General features: G+C 40.0%; 6 gene segments (V, D, J or C); 4 read left to right on the forward strand and 2 right to left on the reverse strand.

Moving 5' to 3' along the window:
• Positions 1-46: 46 nt before the first annotated feature.
• Positions 47-18,678, reverse strand: LOC116064152. The segment is given in 3 exon segments: positions 47-555; positions 2,990-2,993; positions 18,664-18,678. A coding segment is annotated over 1 exon segment (255 nt).
• LOC118493419 lies at positions 2,201-2,749 on the forward strand. The segment is given in 2 exon segments: positions 2,201-2,284; positions 2,392-2,749. Coding segments are annotated over 2 exon segments (405 nt in total).
• LOC116064146 lies at positions 8,160-8,929 on the forward strand. The segment is given in 2 exon segments: positions 8,160-8,293; positions 8,509-8,929. Coding segments are annotated over 2 exon segments (360 nt in total).
• Positions 9,693-19,541, reverse strand: LOC116064130. The segment is given in 2 exon segments: positions 9,693-10,213; positions 19,021-19,541. Coding segments are annotated over 2 exon segments (342 nt in total).
• Positions 12,052-12,662, forward strand: LOC116064139. The segment is given in 2 exon segments: positions 12,052-12,115; positions 12,213-12,662. Coding segments are annotated over 2 exon segments (390 nt in total).
• On the forward strand, positions 15,046-15,800 carry LOC116064149. The segment is given in 2 exon segments: positions 15,046-15,164; positions 15,380-15,800. Coding segments are annotated over 2 exon segments (360 nt in total).
• Positions 19,542-20,351: the final 810 nt, after the last annotated feature.

Below are 20,351 nucleotides of genomic sequence, written 5' to 3' on the forward strand. Positions count from 1 at the left end.
AAGAAAAGATGTAATAAGACACTTTGATAATAATAAACATAGAAACTTAATTTGATGAATACGTCTTTATTATCTGGAAACACTGAAATAATATTGAAACATTACAACAAGCTGGTAAATATGTCTGTTGAAACAGGTGAAATAAAAGCCAGAGCTAGTTGCAGAGAGCAGAGTGAGAGCAGTGTCAGAGTAAAACCAGTAGCAGAGTCCCTGCCAGTGAGTCAGCTCAGGACTGGGAACACTGGTCTCTCCTCAGTGTCTCTGAGAGTGGAGTCTGGGAGCCCTGGGTGGCCTCACAGGTCACAGAGCCCACCTTCCTCCACTGGTCTGCAGGGAGCCTCAGGGTGCTGCTCCAGCTGTAGTGGCCGTCCTTCTCCAGCACCCCGGGGCTCCTGCTCTCCTCCCAGCTGCTGCTGCTGCTGCCGTCCACCTTCCAGGCCAGACTCCAGTCTGAGGGGAAGCCCTTGTTGGCCAGGCACATGAGCGTGGCCTTCCCCTGCTCCAGCTCTTCACTGGAGGGGGGCAGCACCGTCAGGGTGGGGCGCACATCACCCACTGCAGAGAGAGAGAGAGATACAAAGACAAAATTAACTTCTTCCTCTTGGTTGGAAGCATTTCCTTATTACACCATACTTTTTACATTATTCTATATAATTTATATTTTGGTCCCTAAGAATCTTATCAGTCTTATTAAATTCATTATTATTATTCATTTCTGTATGTCAGGTTCTGTCGGTCGTTTCAGGTTGGATGAAACTGGTTTTAAACGTTTCACTTCCCTCTCTGAGCTCAGTAACCATGGCAACAGACAGGCATCACTGCTGAACCATGACAACAGACGGGTTTCAGAACTAAAGATAAAGTTTCTTTCTTTAGTTGAATTAATAAATATCAGTGATCAAGTGTAACATGGAATGAATTCCAGCACCAGTGTGAGACTTTAAGTTGATCTTCACATTTTTTATCTCAACCCAAAACTCATAAGATACGATGATGTTTGTTCATCTCTTTTACGCCCAGCATCACTACTGAGCCGGGACAACACACACACTTCACTATTCACAGACTGTTTAAATGCTGAAAATGATTTTATTAAAGTCAAACTAGTTGTTCTCCTAATACAACATGTAGTTAACCTGACAGCTGTGGTATTATGATATTTATTGGTTATAACGTGAGGTGACATGACATTAAGTTCATCAGTATGAGTGGAAGATTGAGTAAAAGTCTTACAATGTTTCCAGATAAAACTCACTGAAGAGACGTTTGGTAGTAATAGGTTTCTTCAGCTGAAATTTCATAACTATTAAATTTAGGACAATTAAGATTTTCTCTCTGCCATAGTGTTCAAACAGAACTTTGTCACAGAATTTGACATTTTTTGTCAAAATTATTTTCAATAAGGAGTTATACTATTTAAAAACAGAATGAGTTATAAGAATGAACAAACTGTCAAAATGAAGATTTTAAAGGTATCAAGTGAGTTTCTTCATCAGACAGAATTGTATCTGTATCACAGTAAAGTAATGGTCGCTGCAATAATATTAAATTTCAACTATCAGCACAAGTCTTAAAGTAAAGCTTGTTTTCATTAAATTAAACATTAAAACAATTTAAAATGAGTTTGTTTAGAAGTTAAATGTACTTACAGTTAACATCCAGTCTGGTTCCTCCACCAAACGTTAACCACAGTGATACAAACTGATTGAGCCGTCGTACAAAAACCTCTCACTGTAGAGAGACACGGCTCTCTGACTTTGAACACAACAAACTCAACAAACACACTTCCTGTTTTTATAAGAATTAACTATTTCACATTATATGTATCAAACACGTTCACAATTGTTCAGAATGAATCACATTTTTATAGATTTATTGTTAAATTCGTCTGAAAGTAAAATTGATCCCTCCAACAATAAATGAAACCAGACAGAACAAGTTTTAGAAAGTAATATATCCACAATTAGAGTCAAATCCACATTAAAATGCTTCCTGACACATTCTGAATCAATCCTCTGATAAAGTGATTGATCCGTAGAGAAACAGCATCCTCAGAGTAATCCAAGTCCCTGTTGGAGTCAGTCTGAGCATTTCCATAGAGAGCCACTTTGCATCAGCAGCACCATGCTCCAGTGCTCTGGGAGAGTTTATAGTCCTGAGAGTTGAACACTGGATGACTGACAGCTGTCCTTCATGACAACAGAAGCCCCAGAAATCCTCCTCATCAAAAACATGACTCTGATCTCCGTCCTCATCTGGACTCTCCTCTGCTGCTGCTTCACAGGTAAAGTCCAGAGAATCAAACTCCTCTCCTCTATCAACATCCGTCCCTCTGAAATGAAGCCGACTAAACCGTGATGCTGCTTTATGTTTTTGTCTCTGTATCCTCAGAGTCCAGAGGTCAGGTCACAGTGACTCAGCCTGGAGCAGTGAGCTCTGCTCGGGGAGCCTCCGTCTCCATCAGCTGTAGGACCAGTCAAGATGTTTTTGTAACGGATTCAAGATGGGGTTCGAACAGTGGGAAACACCTTTTGAGCTGGTACCAACAGAGAGATGGAGAAGCTCCTAAACTGCTCATTAAATTTGTTAAAGAGCGAGCATCAGGGATTCCAGGTCGTTTTTCAGGGAGTGGATCAAACTCTGACTTCACTCTGACCATCAGTGGAGTTGAGGCTGAAGATGCAGCAGTTTATTACTGTCAGAGTTATCATTGGATCAACAGTCAGAATGTGTTCACACAGTGAAAAAGTGTCGTACAAAAACCTCCCTCAGTCAGACTGAACAGAAACTGAACTGACTGCTGCAGCTGGAAGCTACTGCAGAGACTGATACAGTTCACTGAAGACACGAAGACACACACACACACACACACACACACACACACACACACACACACACACACTCATAGTGTTCATCAGATTTTAGATTTCCTTCTAAAGTTCAAACAGTCCACCTCAACAACCTGAAAGTTTCCTCAAATGAAGAGAACAGTTCCAGTGAAGAAGCCCAATCAGAACATTCAAATCACAACAACAGCAGAGTCAGCTCCACTGATGTACAGACACTAACCAAATTCACCGTATATATAACATCAACATCCACACATCACATTGAAATATCTCAGGACACTGAAGCTCCAAATCTGCAAAACAACAAATATTTTCTGTGGCAGAAACACTGACGCTGTCATAAACATAATGTATTCTGGGACACAATTCATACAGAACATGTCACTAAACTGTCTGTTTAAATTCATACTTAACACTAGAACTGCCTTGACGGTCATTTTGACCGTTTTGGATTTTATAAGTGCAATAACTTTGCTGAATAACAAAATTCAATCCTGCTGGTACCTGACTTTTCCTAAAAGTGTCTGTATTTTCATTTAAAATGTTTTTAAAATAAATTACACTAAAGGCAAAGAAAATATGATCAATTTAACCTATTTTGGCCATACACGGTCATATTGACCGCAAGGGTTTTCGCGGTTATCTTTATGTAATTTTTCGCGCGGTTGAAGATGCATCTTGGTTGCTTAGTAACTATCATTGTCTCTGTTAGAGAAACGTCACTAGCATCACCTAGCCTATTTGTATTTACCGGAAGCCTATTTGAGATTACAGTAGCCTACACTGCTTTTTATAGCCTATTTAGAAACAAGTTTGTAGTAAAAATGTCCAGAATGAATGACCAAATGAAGAGGAATATGACTGTTGAAATGGCCTTGGAGATGCTTCAGAACATGGGAAGTGATGATTCTGGAGATTGTAAGACTTAGGATTCGGTTAAGCTTGATGGTCCCTTTGACGGCGTTGAGCTGGTCACGGCTGACGTTCCCGGTGAGCCGGTCACGGCTGACGTTCCCGGTGAGCGGGTCACGGCTGACGTTCCCGGTGAGCGGGTCACTGCTGACGTTCCCGGTGAGCGGGTCACGGCTGACGTTCCCGGTGAGTTCTGCTGCATAGCTATTCTGGTCATATTTGCAATTGTAGGCTATTATTATTATTATTATTATTAGACTATTAGTTATTGTTGTTTTTGGCCTTCCCGAACCAGTAGGCCTACCCCTCGAGCCAACTGAATACAGCCCGCCTGAGTCATTACGGCCGGAGGCGGCTGTGGAAATGGGGAAGGATGGGACGTCGTGGACGGTGCTTCAGCTGACTGAACGTACAGGAAGAAAGCAGAGCCAGAACGTCCTGACGGAAGCTGCTGGCCCCACAGCGCTCGCAAAGCGCAACATTGAAGATGCGCTCACGGCCTTTGTGTGTCTCTTCGATAATGGCATGCTGAAGCACATCAGGGACTGCACTGTGGCTGAGGCCCATCGGCACCATGGTGACCGCTCCTGGGACCTGACAGTGGCTGAACTAAAAGCATTTATAGCCCTGCTCTATGTCCGCGGGGCACAGGGTGCAAAACACATCGATGTGGACAGTCTGTGGTCAGAAAAATGGGGCTTGCCCTTTTTCACAGAAAAATAGCCAAAAACAGATTTCGAGAGATCATGAAATTCCTGCAGTTCGATTATCTGCAGGATGCCGTGGTGTCGGCAACCTGGAAGAAGTTTGTGCAGAACAGCATAGCTTGTTACAAGCCTGGTGCCAACATTACAATTGATGAGCAGCTGTTCCCCACCAAGGCCCGGTGCAATTTTATTCAGTACATGGGGAACAAGCCTTATAAATTCGGCATCAAATTTTGGCTGGCTGCGGATGTGCAGTCCAAATATATGCTGAATGGGGCTCCGTATCTGGGTAAAGAGGAGACGCAAAGGTCAGCTTGTGGGAGAGAGTGTGGTGCTGAAACTGGCGGAGCCATTTCTGGGGAAGGGAAGAAACATTACGACTGATAATTTCTTCACCTCCCTAAAGCTAGCCACTGCCTTACAGGCCAAAAAGACCAGCCTGGTTGGCACCCTGGGCAAAGCCAAACAGCCAAAAGAGCAGGCAGAGCTGTTCAGCACAAAGGTGCTGAAGTGTGCTAATGCGACACTGACCATTTACCAGGGAAAGCCGGGAAAAAATGTGTGCATTCTGAGTTCAGTGCACACAAGTGTGGGGATAACAGATGGGCCGAAGGCAAAACCTGAGTCTGTGACTTATTATAATAATAAAGCTTTATTGCAGACACAGGTCCATATAACACATTATACAGTATACATAGAATAAAAAGGAGATTAACCTAGAAGTGTATCTATAGCAGCTTTTCAGAGGGCTGACTAGAGCTTCAATTATGTGGTTCTCTGACTTGTCCAAGCGACACATAAAACTAAACATCAGTTGTCTTAAGAGTGCCTCACACGTTGGCACTCTAGTGGACACAAACAAATGACTGGCACTCTGCCACCTAGGAACACGGAGCATCAGTCTCATTGCATCATTGTATGCTACCTTGAGCCTCTGCATACTCTTTTTCTTATAGAACACAATTGAGCAGTATATAACGGTGTGATGTAGGTTCTAAACAGAGAGCACTTCACAGAGTCAGAGCACATAGAGAACCTCCTTATAAGCATGTTAGCTTGAGAGTACATTTGACAGGTCTTTATCATCCGTCCAGTCATCAGATATGACATGTCCTAAATATTTAATTTCCTCACACACAGCAAGAGGACTATCTGACAAATAAAAAGTCGGAGAAGTTGATTTCCTGTCCTCGTCACTTCTAACTATCATTATGTGACTTTTCATAGCATTATACTTTATGTCATAATCAAGGCCATACTGAGAGCACACCTTCAGCATCTGCTGCAGCCCAGCACTATATGGACAGAGCAGGACCAGGTCGTCTGCCTACATAAGATGATTAACAATAGTGTTGCCCACAAGACAGCCAGTTTTAACCTATTTAGCTGATTTGATAATTCATCCATATAAACATTAAATAAAAGAGGAGACAAAATCCCTCCTTGCCACACTCCGTTACTAACACAGAATGGAGCAGATACAACATTGTCCCATTCAACCTGAAACGTTTGGTGAGCATACCAAAACTCTAAAATTCTCACTAAAAATTTAGGGACACCTCTATCTAACAATTTTACAAACAATCGTTCATGATTAATTCTATCAAATGCCTTTGACGCATCAATAGAGCATAGGAAAACAGATGAATTTAGGCTTGTGTACCTGAACACAATCTCTTTAAGACCATAGATACACAGGTCAGTTCCATGTTTTCTTTTGAACCCAAACTGATTGACAGTAGTATAACAACACCAAATCCAGCGTAGATGTGTTGGATCAGATGGCGAAGGCGTACTCTGTGAAAGGCGGTACACGAAGATGGCCAGTGGCTGTATTTTATAACATCCTCGACCTGGCTGGAATAAACGCACATGTCCTATACAAGGAGTGCACCAGCAGCAATATTGCAAGAAGGAAGTTTTTGCTGCAGTTGGCAGAGGAGCTGAGAGCCGAGTTTATGGAGGGGAAAAGGGCAGCAGCGCACGGTCCCGGTCAGCAGCGACAGCTACCACCGCAACAGGCACAAAAACGCAGGCAGTGCCAGGTGAGGAGGAGCTGCAATCAGAACAAGACAAAAGACACCTGCAGCACATGCCGCAAATGTGGCAATTGTGTCAAAAGAAGAGATGTCACATGTGTTGACTGCGTTTAAAAAACCAAATGTAGGCCTACACATGTATTTGTAATTAATTGTTTCATGGTTCGTTGGCTTTTTTTTTGTTATCAGCTCGGTTCCAGCTTTTTTGATTAGCCTATTTTCTGTGTCATTTGTGGTAGAAATGTGTTTAGAAAATATAATCTTAATGTATAAAAAATGTAAATGTATAGTGCACCAGCAGTAAAATTGCCCGGAGGAAGTTCATGCTGAACTGAGAGCGGAATTTAAGGAGGAAAAAAGGGCAGCGGCACACGATCCGAGCAGCGCTGCGCACCACAGCTGACACCAAAACGGAGGCAGTGCCAGGTTATTTGCTTGTTATGAGTTATGTTGAAAGAATTTCCATGCCATATTTTTTTGGATATGAATGTAGCCTATGAAATAATTATGGTTTACTATGCCATGATATGAAGTATTGAAAGACGTATTCCGGGCAGCAGCGTACCAGATGGTGATGGAGGATGTGAGGATGGACTCAATGATGGCTGTGTAGAAGTGCACCATCATTGTCTTTGGCAATTTTAATTTTCACTTCTACAATGACTCATTTTCAACTGTCTTGTATTGTCCCCTGTACCATGGAAGGGGATATAACAAACATGTTTGAGTACAGCTATGATGTCTGGACATTATGTCATCATGTCGTCCTGATATAAACACCACCTGATTCAAAACGGGTGTGAGTCCCAAGACAAGCTCCACTATAAATTGAGCGTCAACGTCAGTTCTGGCAGGCCAGGTAGTCAAGACGCTGCTAACCGCTATTGGTCAACAACGCAGTCTCATCAGCTGATCTGCATCAGCTAAGTTGCAGCAGCTGATCTGCATTAGTGCATCAGCTGGTCACTCCCCTCGCTGCTAAATGGCTACGCTCAACAGGGCGCGCTACTTAAGCTGATTCAGTTAGCTCCTTCTGCTTGCTGCCTTAGCTGCTCCTAAATGCTGCTACTTTAGCTTCTTCCTACTGTTGCTTTAGTTTGCTCCAAATGCTTGCTGCTCGCTTTTTGCTACCCACATCCTCCCCTGCTCCACCTTGTCATTATTGCTGCTCTGTTCATATGGGGGAATAGTTTAGCTCTCCCAGTATTAAACTGTGTGAGCGTCCCCTAATGCTGCTGCTGTCCCCTGACTCTCTGCTTTTTCATGGTGCTCATGAAAGGTCAGGGGACTCCTCTGAACAGAGCCATATCGCCAATTTAATTCATAATTTATTCAATAAATTCTTAAAGCTTTCATTGTCTGTGTTGTTATGGACGTGACAGAAATTACATCAGCATACTGACATCAAATTATTTACAATATACAACATAGAAATCTGAGGTATCAGCTTCATGTCAGTTAATGAGGATCCAACCCAATACGTCAACACAGAGAACCAACATAATGTGAAAACAGCTGGTAGAGTTAATTTATTTCTTGATTCCAGTAGAGTCTTTGTAAGTGATCAGTGGCAGCAGTGAGGAGGAAACAGCGTGACATGTTGAGGACAGCTACAGTTCACTGACTCTGTGTGTTTGCATATGTGTCCTGCCTCTCTGCTCCCAGCCGTTAAGAGGCCAGTGTTGATCAGTGGCTGTCCAGGCCTTTCAGAGACACTGGCACGCAGGCAGCACAATGATGATGTCACTGACTCTACTGCTGGCCACCCTGGGGCTCCTTGTTCAGGGTGAGACTCTCTTCTGAAAACTTTGCTTCAGGATGTAACCAGGTTCACCTCAATGATGTTCTGCTATGATGGAGAAACACTGGAACAAGCAGCATTTACCTTCTTCATCTATTCTCCATGTTAAAGAAATGTCACTCTTCTGTTTGGATGTTGATCATTTTTCTCTAAGCTGGATTTGTCTCAATAACCCTTCTGCATCTTTTTCATGTTTTCAGGTTCATCAGGACAAATCATCCTGACTCAGTCTCCTGGATCTCAGTCTGTTGTTCCAGGACAGACTGTCTCCATCAGATGTAAAACCAGTTCATATGTTGGTAGCTACCTCCACTGGTACCTTCAGAAATCTGGAGAAGCTCCTAAACTCCTGATTTATTCAGCTACAACCCGTCAGTCTGGAGTTTCAGATCGTTTTACTGGAAGTGGTTCTGGGACTGACTTCACTCTGACCATCAGAGGAGTCGAGGCTGAAGATTCAGGAGTTTACTACTGTCAGCAGGGTCAAAGCTACCCACTCACACAGTGATACAACGTCGTACAAAAACCTCCCTCAGCTGGAGAGGAACTGATCTGACTCAACAGCTGCACTGAAACTAAAACAACAGAAGCTTGACTAAACTAAAATATATTTAATAATAATTGACTTTAAACATTGTAACACTAAATATACTTTATCTAACTAGAAGTTATACTGTAAAGTATTTAAATACAAGGTTTGAAACATTCTGCTGCACATCAAAGCTGACCTCTGTTGAAGTATGATTTACATTCTTTCATAAATTTAATCCACAGAGTATGATAACACATGAACACTAAAACTACATATTATTCATTTATTTTATATCTTATCACTTTTCATTGAAACTCAAACATACTCATTGTTGAAATAAATTACAAAATGTGATTTATCTCATGTTGTATAAGTAATCATGTCTATAACATATTTTAGTCATGTGTAGTTATTTTCTTTTGTCTTCTCTTTACTTGTAATGTAAATATTTCCAGAGATTGAACTGCAGATCACACTCACTTTATTTCTCTCCATGCTGATGTTGTGCTTTTAATTTCAGATTTAGAAAATATTTATCAGACTTTTTGTAGTTTCTTAAAATAATAATGAATGTTCTTTAAAGACACATAAAGCAAATAACATATTACAGTCCTTACTATTAACACACTTCAGTAATAAGAGATGGTTGGATGATTTATCATTGAAATGTTCCGACAATAAGGTCATTATTATAGACATTGTTTTATATAATCCTATACTGTCTTTCTACAGTCACCATGGAGACATTAAAACATGTTTGTTGGATCAGTTTGTCTTCAGGATTTCATAAAGTCAGTGACACTATTAAGAAAAGATGTAATAAGACACTTTGATAATAATAAACATAGAAACTTAATTTGATGAATACGTCTTTATTATCTGGAAACACTGAAATAATATTGAAACATTACAACAAGCTGGTAAATATGTCTGTTGAAACAGGTGAAATAAAAGCCAGAGCTAGTTGCAGAGAGCAGAGTGAGAGCAGTGTCAGAGTAAAACCAGTAGCAGAGTCCCTGCCAGTGAGTCAGCTCAGGACTGGGAACACTGGTCTCTCCTCAGTGTCTCTGAGAGTGGAGTCTGGGAGCCCTGGGTGGCCTCACAGGTCACAGAGTCCACCTTCCTCCACTGGTCTGCAGGGAGCCTCAGGGTGCTGCTCCAGCTGTAGTGGCCGTCCTTCTGCAGCACCCCGGGGCTCCTGCTCTCCTCCCAGCTGCTGCTGCTGCTGCTGCTGCTGCTGCCGTCCACCTTCCAGGCCAGACTCCAGTCTGAGGGGAAGCCCTTGTTGGCCAGGCACATGAGCGTGGCCTTCCCCTGCTCCAGCTCTTCACTGGAGGGGGGCAGCACCGTCAGGGTGGGACGCACATCACCCACTGCAGAGAGAGAGAGAGAGAGAGAGAGAGAGAGATCAATATGAAAATAATTTCATACAAAGACAAAATTACCTCCTTCCTGTTGGTTGGATTAGTTTAGTTTAGATTAGTTTATTTCCATCACATAGATACACAACATCACATATGTAACATAAATAGTTAAAAAGGGTCACCCTATATTATCATCTTAACTCGTTCATACTCAAAACTGTCCAAAGAGTTGTAGTTTGAAGCATTTCCTTATTACACCATACTTTTTACATTATTCTATTAATTTATATTTTGGTCCCTAAGAATCTTATCAGTCTTATTAAATTCATTATTATTATTCATTTCTGTATGTTAGGTTCTGTCGGTCGTTTCAGGTTGGATGAAACTGGTTTTAAACGTTTCACTTCCCTCTCTGAGCTCAGTAACCATGGCAACAGACAGGCATCACTGCTGAACCATGACAACAGACGGGTTTCAGAACTAAAGATAAAGTTTCTTTCTTTAGTTGAATTAATAAATATCAGTGATCAAGTGTAACATGGAATGAATTCCAGCACCAGTGTGAGACTTTAAGTTGATCTTCACATTTTTTATCTCAACCCAAAACTCATAAGAAACGATGATGTTTGTTCATCTCTTTTACGCCCAGCATCACTACTGAGCCGGGACAACACACACACTTCACTATTCACAGACTGTTTAAATGCTGAAAATGATTTTATTAAAGTCAAACTAGTTGTTCTCCTAATACAACATGTAGTTAACCTGACAGCTGTGGTATTATGATATTTATTGGTTATAACGTGAGGTGACATGACATTAAGTTCATCAGTATGAGTGGAAGATTGAGTAAAAGTCTTACAATGTTTCCAGATAAAACTCACTGAAGAGACGTTTGGTAGTAATAGGTTTCTTCAGCTGAAATTTCATAACTATTAAATTTAGGACAATTAAGATTTTCTCTCTGTCATAGTGTTCAAACAGAACTTTGTCACAGAATTAGACATTTTTTGTCAAAATTATTTTCAACAAAGATTTGTCCTATTTAAAAACAGAATGAGTTATAAGAATGAACAAACTGTCAAAATGAAGATTTTAAAGGTATCAAGTGAGTTTCTTCATCAGACAGAATTGTATCTGTATCACAGTAAAGTAATGGTCGCTGCAATAATATTAAATTTCAACTATCAGCACAAGTCTTAAAGTAAAGCTTGTTTTCATTAAATTAAAAATTAAAACAATTTAAAATATGACTTTGTTTAGAAGTTAAATGTACTTACAGTTAACATCCAGTCTGGTTCCTCCACCAAACGTTAACCACAGTGATACAAACTGATTGAGCCGTCGTACAAAAACCTCTCACTGTAGAGAGACACGGCTCTCTGACTTTGAACACAACAAACTCAACAAACACACTTCCTGTTTTTATAAGAATTAACTATTTCACATTATATGTATCAAACACTTTCACAATTGTTCAGAATTAATCACATTTTTATAGATTTATTGTTAAATTCATCTGAAAGTAAAATTGATCCCTCCAACAATAAATGAAACGAGACAGAAAAAGTTTTAGAAAGTAATATATCCACAATTAGAGTCAAATCCACATTAAAATGCTTCCTGACACATTCTGAATCAATCCTCTGATAAAGTGATTGATCCGTAGAGAACAGCATCCTCAGAGTAATCCAAGTCCCTGTTGGAGTCAGTCTGAGCATTTCCATAGAGAGCCACTTTGCATCAGCAGCACCATGCTCCAGTGCTCTGGGAGAGTTTATAGTCCTGAGAGTTGAACACTGGATGACTGACAGCTGTCCTTCATGACAACAGAAGCCCCAGAAATCCTCCTCATCAAAAACATGACTCTGATCTCCGTCCTCATCTGGACTCTCCTCTGCTTCACTCAGGGTGAGGAAAATCATTTTTCTGTCATGTGGAAATCATTTGGGGTGTAGCTGAGTTCCCCCTCACCATCTCATGTCCAGTGTTTCTTCTCTCTCCTCAGGGTCTGTTGGACAAAATGTTGTCTTGACTCAGCCAGCAGCCAAATCAGTGCAGCTGGGTCAAACTGTTTCTGTTGACTGTAAGGCCAATCCAACAGTTACTCAATACTCTGGTTCACAGTACCTCCTGGCCTGGTACCATCAGAAAACTGGAGAAGCTCCTAAACTTCTGATCAAACTGACATCAGAAAGAGTTTCTACAATCTCCAGATACAGTGGAAGTGGAGCAGGGAACGGAGTTGACTTCACTCTGACCATCAGTGGAGTTGAGGCTGCAGATGCAGGAGTTTATTACTGTCAGAGTTATCATTATATCAACAGTCAGGATGTGTTCACACAGTGATACAACGTCGTACAAAAACCTCCCTCAGCTGGAGAGGAACTGATCTGACTCAACAGCTGCACTGAAACTAAAACAACAGAAGCTTTACTAAACTAAAACATATCTAATAATAACTGACTTTGACTCTGAACTATTTAACACTAAATATACTTTATCGAACTAAAAGTTATAATTTAAACCCTTTCATTAAAACAGGGTTTGAAACATCAAAGCTGACCTCTGTTGAAGTATGATTTCCATTCTTTGATAAGTTTAATCCACAGAGTATGATAACACATGAACACTTAAACTGTAATTATTTATTTATTTCAAATCTGACCACTTTTAATAGAAACTCAAACATACTCATTGTTAAGATGAATTACAAACACGTACTGTATCTTCAGCCTGGTGTCCTTTCTCCTTAACAAGCAGCGATGTCCTTTTTAGGAAAGTTCAAACAGTCCAACTCAACAGTGAAAGAAGAAAGATCCAAGGCCTCTTCTTAGAAAACATTGAAAAGACTTAATTTAGATGGCGATTTCATATTTTAATTGTTAGTACATTAAAACCGAGCTGGGTAGTAAACCACACGTAGCGGCACAAACAGCCTTCTTCAGGGTCTAGTCCTCAGCATACAGTTTATCCTTTAGTAGACACCAGATAATTACAGACACAGCAGAGTCATATATATATATATATATATTCAATGAAGCATTCGCAAATCCAACTCTGCCTCTGGTCTCTCATCTTTTCAATCTGCTGCCCCTCACCACTGGAATGCTCTGCAAAAGATTCTTAAACTGGACAAACTCATTTCTATTTCATATTTTAAAAAACGCCACCTCATCCATGTTCACCGACATATGCAGTTGCTTTTCCACATCATAATTTCCCAGCTAAAGATGTGTATGGTTTCTCTCTTTCTAATTCACCCATCTAACTGTGCACTTCTCTTGTTTCACGTGTTGACTGCTGTCTGTGTTGATTTTTTAAATGTATTTCATGTAAATTAAAACTGTATGTCTAATGTATATTATTCCCTAGCCCTCCTTCCCTTCCCCTGAGTGGCTTTGTCACTTGTCCTGCTGCAATTGTAAATAACAACTGTTCTTAATGACTTGCCTGTAAAAACAAAGGTGAAATAAAATGATGTTCCTCTGAGATGTGATCTCATTACAGTAACACTATGTGTAGTTTATATAATGCATATACTTTATATGTTCATGAGATTTAAAATATTCAGAGCTTATTTTACTTCCACAATGACTTTAATTAAATAATTAAGTATGTGTCTTAAATGTGCAGATTCATGGTTTAAGAATTCCGCAGAGGTACATAAGTCCCACTCCAGAGTCAGTGCTTGTTATTCCCTCTAAATTATAACAACTGCTTGAAAAGTTGTTCCTGCATTTATATTGTATTAGAGCTCAAATGATTCCTCAGAGGAGGAACAGTGATCGGGTTAAATGCATAACTTTTATTTAATAACTTAAAACAGCTATAATGGAAAGTCAAAATTATTAAAAGGTAAAGGAAAGGCATGTAAGTAAAATGTTTGAAATAACAGAAAGCAAATGATTAATGATTAACGTGCTGTGTAAAGACTCTTTAGTTTGACTCTGTTTTCTCTCCAGGTGAGAACGCTGATTACTTTCCACCTGTGTAGCAGGTAAAGCAGGATTGGTTCCCTCAGGCTCAGCCAATCAGCAATCAAGACAGTCAATAAAAGGAGCACACCTGAGAAGAGTTTAGTCTCTCTGATCTCTGCTCACTTTGCTGGTTGAGCTGTGGCTGTTTTCTGATATGAACACCACCTGATTCAAAACGGTTGTAGTGGCGCATTCATGCCAACAGAGACCCCCCCCCCCCCAGTGATTACATTGTTATTCCGACTGCCAGCGTTCACATGGTCGGGAAGCATGTTCTTCTTCTTCTGTTATATTGGCGTTTAGCATAACAACTTGTTGCATGACTGTCACCAACTGTTGACTGTAGTCTAGAGCATCAGGTGGTGAAAACATGGAGGCCACAATAACAAAAGAGTTGCTGCTGTTTTCTTATACGAGCATACAAACAGCACATGGAAAGGTGTTTGTGTTATCTGCAGGACAACCAACGGGAAAGGACACAGATAAGCTGTTGTTTTTTTCATACATATAGGCCTATTTAAAATGTTTTTCTGATGTCTATGAACGCAAGGAAAGCCCCAACACAAGCTCCACTATCAATTACATCAGCATGTTGACATCAATTTATTTACAATATACAACATAGAAATCTGAGGTATCAGCTTCATGTCAGTTAATGAGGATTCAACCCAATACGTCAACACAGAGAACCAACATAACGTGAAAACAGCTGGTAGAGTTAATTTATTTCTTGATTCCAGTAGACTCTTTGTAAGTGATCAGTGGCAGCAGTGAGGAGGAAACAGCGTGACATGTTGAGGACAGCTACAGTTCACTGACTCTGTGTGTTTGCATATGTGTCCTGCCTCTCTGCTCCCAGCCGTTAAGAGGCCACTGTTGATCAGTGGCTGTCCAGGCCTTTCAGAGACACTGGCACGCAGGCAGCACAATGATGATGTCACTGACTCTACTGCTGACCACCCTGGGGCTCCTTGTTCAGGGTGAGACTCTCTTCTGAAAACTTTGCTTCAGGATGTAACCAGGTTCACCTCAATGATGTTCTGCTATGATGGAGAAACACTGGAACAAGCAGCATTTACCTTCTTCATCTATTCTCCATGTTAAAGAAATGTCACTCTTCTGTTTGGATGTTGATCATCTTTCTCTAAGCTGGATTTGTCTCAATAACCCTCCTACATCTTTTTCATGTTTTCAGGTTCATCAGGACAAATCATCCTGACTCAGTCTCCTGGATCTCAGTCTGTTGTTCCAGGACAGACTGTCTCCATCAGATGTAAAACCAGTTCAGATGTTAGTACCTACCTCAGCTGGTATCTTCAGAAATCTGGAGAAGCTCCTAAACTCCTGATTTATTCAGCTACAACCCGTCAGTCTGGAGTTTCAGATCGTTTTACTGGAAGTGGTTCTGGGACTGACTTCACTCTGACCATCAGAGGAGTCGAGGCTGAAGATTCAGGAGTTTACTACTGTCAGCAGGGTTACAGCTTCCCGTTCACACAGTGATACAACGTCGTACAAAAACCTCCCTCAGCTGGAGAGGAACTGATCTGACTCAACAGCTGCACTGAAACTAAAACAACAGAAGCTTGACTAAACTAAAATATATTTAATAATAATTGACTTTAAGCATTTTAACACTAAATATACTTTATCTAACTAGAAGTTATACTGTAAAGTATTTAAATAAAACAGGGTTTGAAACATTTTGCTGCACATCAAAGCTGACCTCTGTTGAAATATGATTTCAATTCTTTGATAAGTTTAATCCACAAAGTATAGCGCATGAATACTAAAACTGTAATTATTTATATATTTTATAACTTAATACTTTTCATTGAAACTCAAACATACTCATTGTTGAAATAAATTACGAAATGTGATTTATTTTGTTATAAAATTAGTAATCATGTCTGACATATTTTAGTCATGTGTAGTTATTTTCTTTTGTCTTCTCTTTACTTGTAATGTAAATATTTCCAGAGATTGAACTGCAGATCACACTCATTTTATTTCTCTCCATGCTGATGATCGTGCTTTTAATTTCAGATTTAGAAAATATTTATCAGACTTTTTGTAGTTTGTTTAAATAATAATGAATGTTCTTTAGAGACACTTAACGCTAAGCTACATTTTACAGTCCTTACTATTAACAGACTTCAGTCATGAGAGATGATTGGATGATTTATCATTGAAATGTTCTGACCATGAGTTTTGTTCCAAAGGTTTATCATTATAGACATTGTTTTATATAATCCTATACTGTCTTTCTACAGTCACCATGGAGACATTAAAACATGTTTGTTGGATCAGTTTGTCTTCAGGATTTCATAAAGTCAGTGACACCATTAAGAACAGATGTAATAAGACACTTTGATAATAATAAACATAGAAACTTAATTTGATGAATACGTCTTTATTATCTGGAAACACTGAAATAATATTGAAACATTACAACAAGCTGGTAAATATGTCTGTTGAAACAGGTGAAATAAAAGCCAGAGCTAGTTGCAGAGAGCAGAGTGAGAGCAGTGTCAGAGTAAAACCAGTAGCAGAGTCCCTGCCAGTGAGTCAGCTCAGGACTGGGAACACTGGTCTCTCCTCAGTGTCTCTGAGAGTGGAGTCTGGGAGCCCTGGGTGGCCTCACAGGTCACAGAGCCCACCTTCCTCCACTGGTCTGCAGGGAGCCTCAGGGTGCTGCTCCAGCTGTAGTGGCCGTCCTTCTGCAGCACCCCGGGGCTCCTGCTCTCCTCCCAGCTGCTGCTGCTGCTGCTGCCGTCCACCTTCCAGGCCAGACTCCAGTCTGAGGGGAAGCCCTTGTTGGCCAGGCACATGAGCGTGGCCTTCCCCTGCTGCAGCTCTTCTTTGGAGGGGGGCAGCACTGTCAGGGTGGGACGCACATCACCTATAGGAGCAGAGGTGGAAATTGTTAAAATTATATATAAATAAAATAAAATATATAAATATTTTACATAAGTAAGAACACCTGAAATGTCAAAATAAGCGACAAGAACATTGAAGAAATGCCAAAAATATGACAAAAATGTCACAAACGTAAAGGAAAGCAACATACACAAACATTGCAAAAAGCAGCAAAAATATCAACAATGTGTCAAACATCCAGAAAGGCAACAAAATTCTATAAAATTGACAAAAACATTGAAAAAAGCAGTAAATGCTAGGAAATACTAAGAAAACGGGCAACAACCCCTAGAAAAAGTAAAAAAAGCATCAAAAACTGCTGTAATGTTCAGGGAGGGACGCACATCACCTAGGAAACACCAATCAGCTTGGAGCAGTATTTCTCTAATCAGGTTAGGGGTACTAGGGGTACTACAGAGGGTACTTGATTTTTATTTTTAAATGTTAAAGTATCAGTCATGCATAATTGCTAAAAAAAAATGTTATACTATGAATGATGAATGAAATTAGTGATGGATTCTAAACATTTAAAAATAGCATTTAAGTGTTTTTCATTTACAAGGTTATTGTTTAGTAAATCCAACACTGATGGTGCAGCGTTGTACTAACTCTTTATATAGCATTTTTTTCTACCAAAAGGCTTTACGCTGGTCAGTGGGTACTTGGCTGAAAAGAGATTTCAAAGAGGGTTCATTACTGAAACCAGTTAGAGAACCACTGGCTTAGAGGACAGGGAGCACACAGCTGTCAATCAAACACCAGCAACTCAGACACCTTCACTGTGTGAGAGTGGGTTATCTTTCCTTTAAGGAGTTTCTGTCAGATGGTTTTTCTGCTCCACCAGTCACTCACTCACACATTGTCTCACTTCCCTTTAAGAAACCTCTCATGCATATCAGCACAGAAAGAGTCCTCATATGACCTGAAATACATCAAACTGCACTGGACATAAAGAGAGAGATTTTAAATTGCAAAATACCAGAGAAAATCTTTTTCTTTTAACTTTTTGAAGAAAACAATACAATATAGTTTGAAAACATATTCCATCATCTATGATTTTGTCGAGCTACATTTATACAAAAATGTTTACTATCTGAACTCTCAGAAAGGCAAAAGTTAATCAGATCCACTTTTAAAGGACATTATCAGCTAAAAACAACAAATGACGACCATATTTAAAATGTTCATACGACAGATTTAAAAGCCTCAGAAAACTGTCAAAGTTATTTCAAACTGAGGTAAGAAGACAATCAGAGAAATGATGAGATCAGAGATTTCAGCTTCATTCTAACTGTTTTAAACAATTTAGTTTTAAACAGTTTAAAATTAAGAAATAAAAGCTACATTTAAAACATTTTGAAGTACGGTAAGAGAAGTTCAGGAAAACTTTTTTGAGTTCAATTTCAAGATTAAAGAGGAGAAAAGAAGAATCAAACTGAGTCTATAAAGTGATTTATATCAGTCCAATGGGAGTTTAAATCTACTGCAAATGTTCAGACACTGAAATCCAACCTTTAGCTGATGATACAATATTCAATATTTGAGCAGAAACTTACTTCCAACATCCAGTCTGGTTCCTCCACCAAAAGTCCACCACAGTGATACAAACTGACTGAGTCGTCGTACAAAAACCTCTCACTGTAGAGAGACACGGCTCTCTGACTTTGTCTGACTAAACCTAAACTACAAGTCCTCAAGTTTCTGTCGTCTAAAATCTGATTACAAGATTTCTCCTGCCAATCAAACACTTACAATGTTTTTAAAAACTGTATTTCAATTGTTGGTAGGACAATGTTGAAAACTCATGAAAAATGACGTAAAATCAGATATTTCAGCTTTTAGAGAGTTACATGTCTGAAGAAGACAAAAACGTTGCTCATGAATTAATTAATAAAAAACATCAAAAATTGAACTTACTTCCAACATCCAGTCTGGTTCCTCCACCAAACGTGTACCACAGTGATACAAACTGATTGAGCCGTCGTACAAAAACCTCTCACTGTAGAGAGACACGGCTCTCTGACTTTGAACACAACAAACTCAACAAACACACTTCCTGTTGTTATAAGAATTTACTATTTCACTGTATATGTATTAAGCACTGCCACAATTGTAAAGAATTAGTCACATATTTACAGATTTATTGTTAAATTTGTCTGAAAGTGAAATTGATCCCTCCAACAATAAATGAAACGAGACAGAGAAGTTCTTATAAGAAATGTCTCCACAGTGATGGAGTCAAATCCACATTAAAATGCTTCCTGACACATTCTGAATCAATCCTCTGATAAAGTGATTGATCCGTAGAGAAACAGCATCCTCAGAGTAATCCAAGTCCCTGTTGGAGTCAGTCTGAGCATTTCCATAGAGAGCCACTTTGCATCAGCAGCACCATGCTCCAGTGCTCTGGGAGAGTTTATAGTCCTGAGAGTTGAACACTGGATGACTGACAGCTGTCCTTCATGACAACAGAAGCCCCAGAAATCCTCCTCATCAAAAACATGACTCTGATCTCCGTCCTCATCTGGACTCTCCTCTGCTGCTGCTTCACAGGTAAAGTCCAGAGAATCAAACTCCTCTCCTCTATCAACATCCGTCCCTCTGAAATGAAGCCGACTAAACCGTGATGCTGCTTTATGTTTTTGTCTCTGTATCCTCAGAGTCCAGAGGTCAGGTCACAGTGACTCAGCCTGGAGCAGTGAGCTCTGCTCGGGGAGCCTCCATCTCCATCAGCTGTAGGGTCAGTCAAGATGTTTTTGTAGGAACTTGGACAAACACAGGGAAACATTATTTGCACTGGTACCAACAGAGAGATGGAGAAGCTACTAAACCACTCATTAAATTTGTTAATGAACGAGCATCAGGGATTCCAGGTCGTTTTTCAGGCAGTGGATCAGGGACTGACTTCACTCTGACCATCAGTGGAGTTGAGGCTGAAGATGCAGCAGTTTATTACTGTCAGAGTCATCATTGGATCAACAGTAAGCCTGTGTTTACACAGTGAAAAAGCGTCGTACAAAAACCTCCCTCAGTCAGACTGAACAGAAACTGAACTGACTGCTGCAGCTGGAAGCTACTGCAGAGACTGATACAGTTCACTGAAGACACACACACACACACACACACACACACTTTGTAGAGTTTGCTATTAATGAACTAATAATTAATTAATTCAAAAAGAAGCCCAATCAGAACATTCAAATCACAACAACAGCAGAGTCAGCTCCACTGATGTACAGACACTAACC

The sequence above is a fragment of the Sander lucioperca genome, chromosome 16 (assembly GCF_008315115.2).
Source record: "Sander lucioperca isolate FBNREF2018 chromosome 16, SLUC_FBN_1.2, whole genome shotgun sequence".
Lineage (NCBI taxonomy): Eukaryota > Metazoa > Chordata > Actinopteri > Perciformes > Percidae > Sander > Sander lucioperca.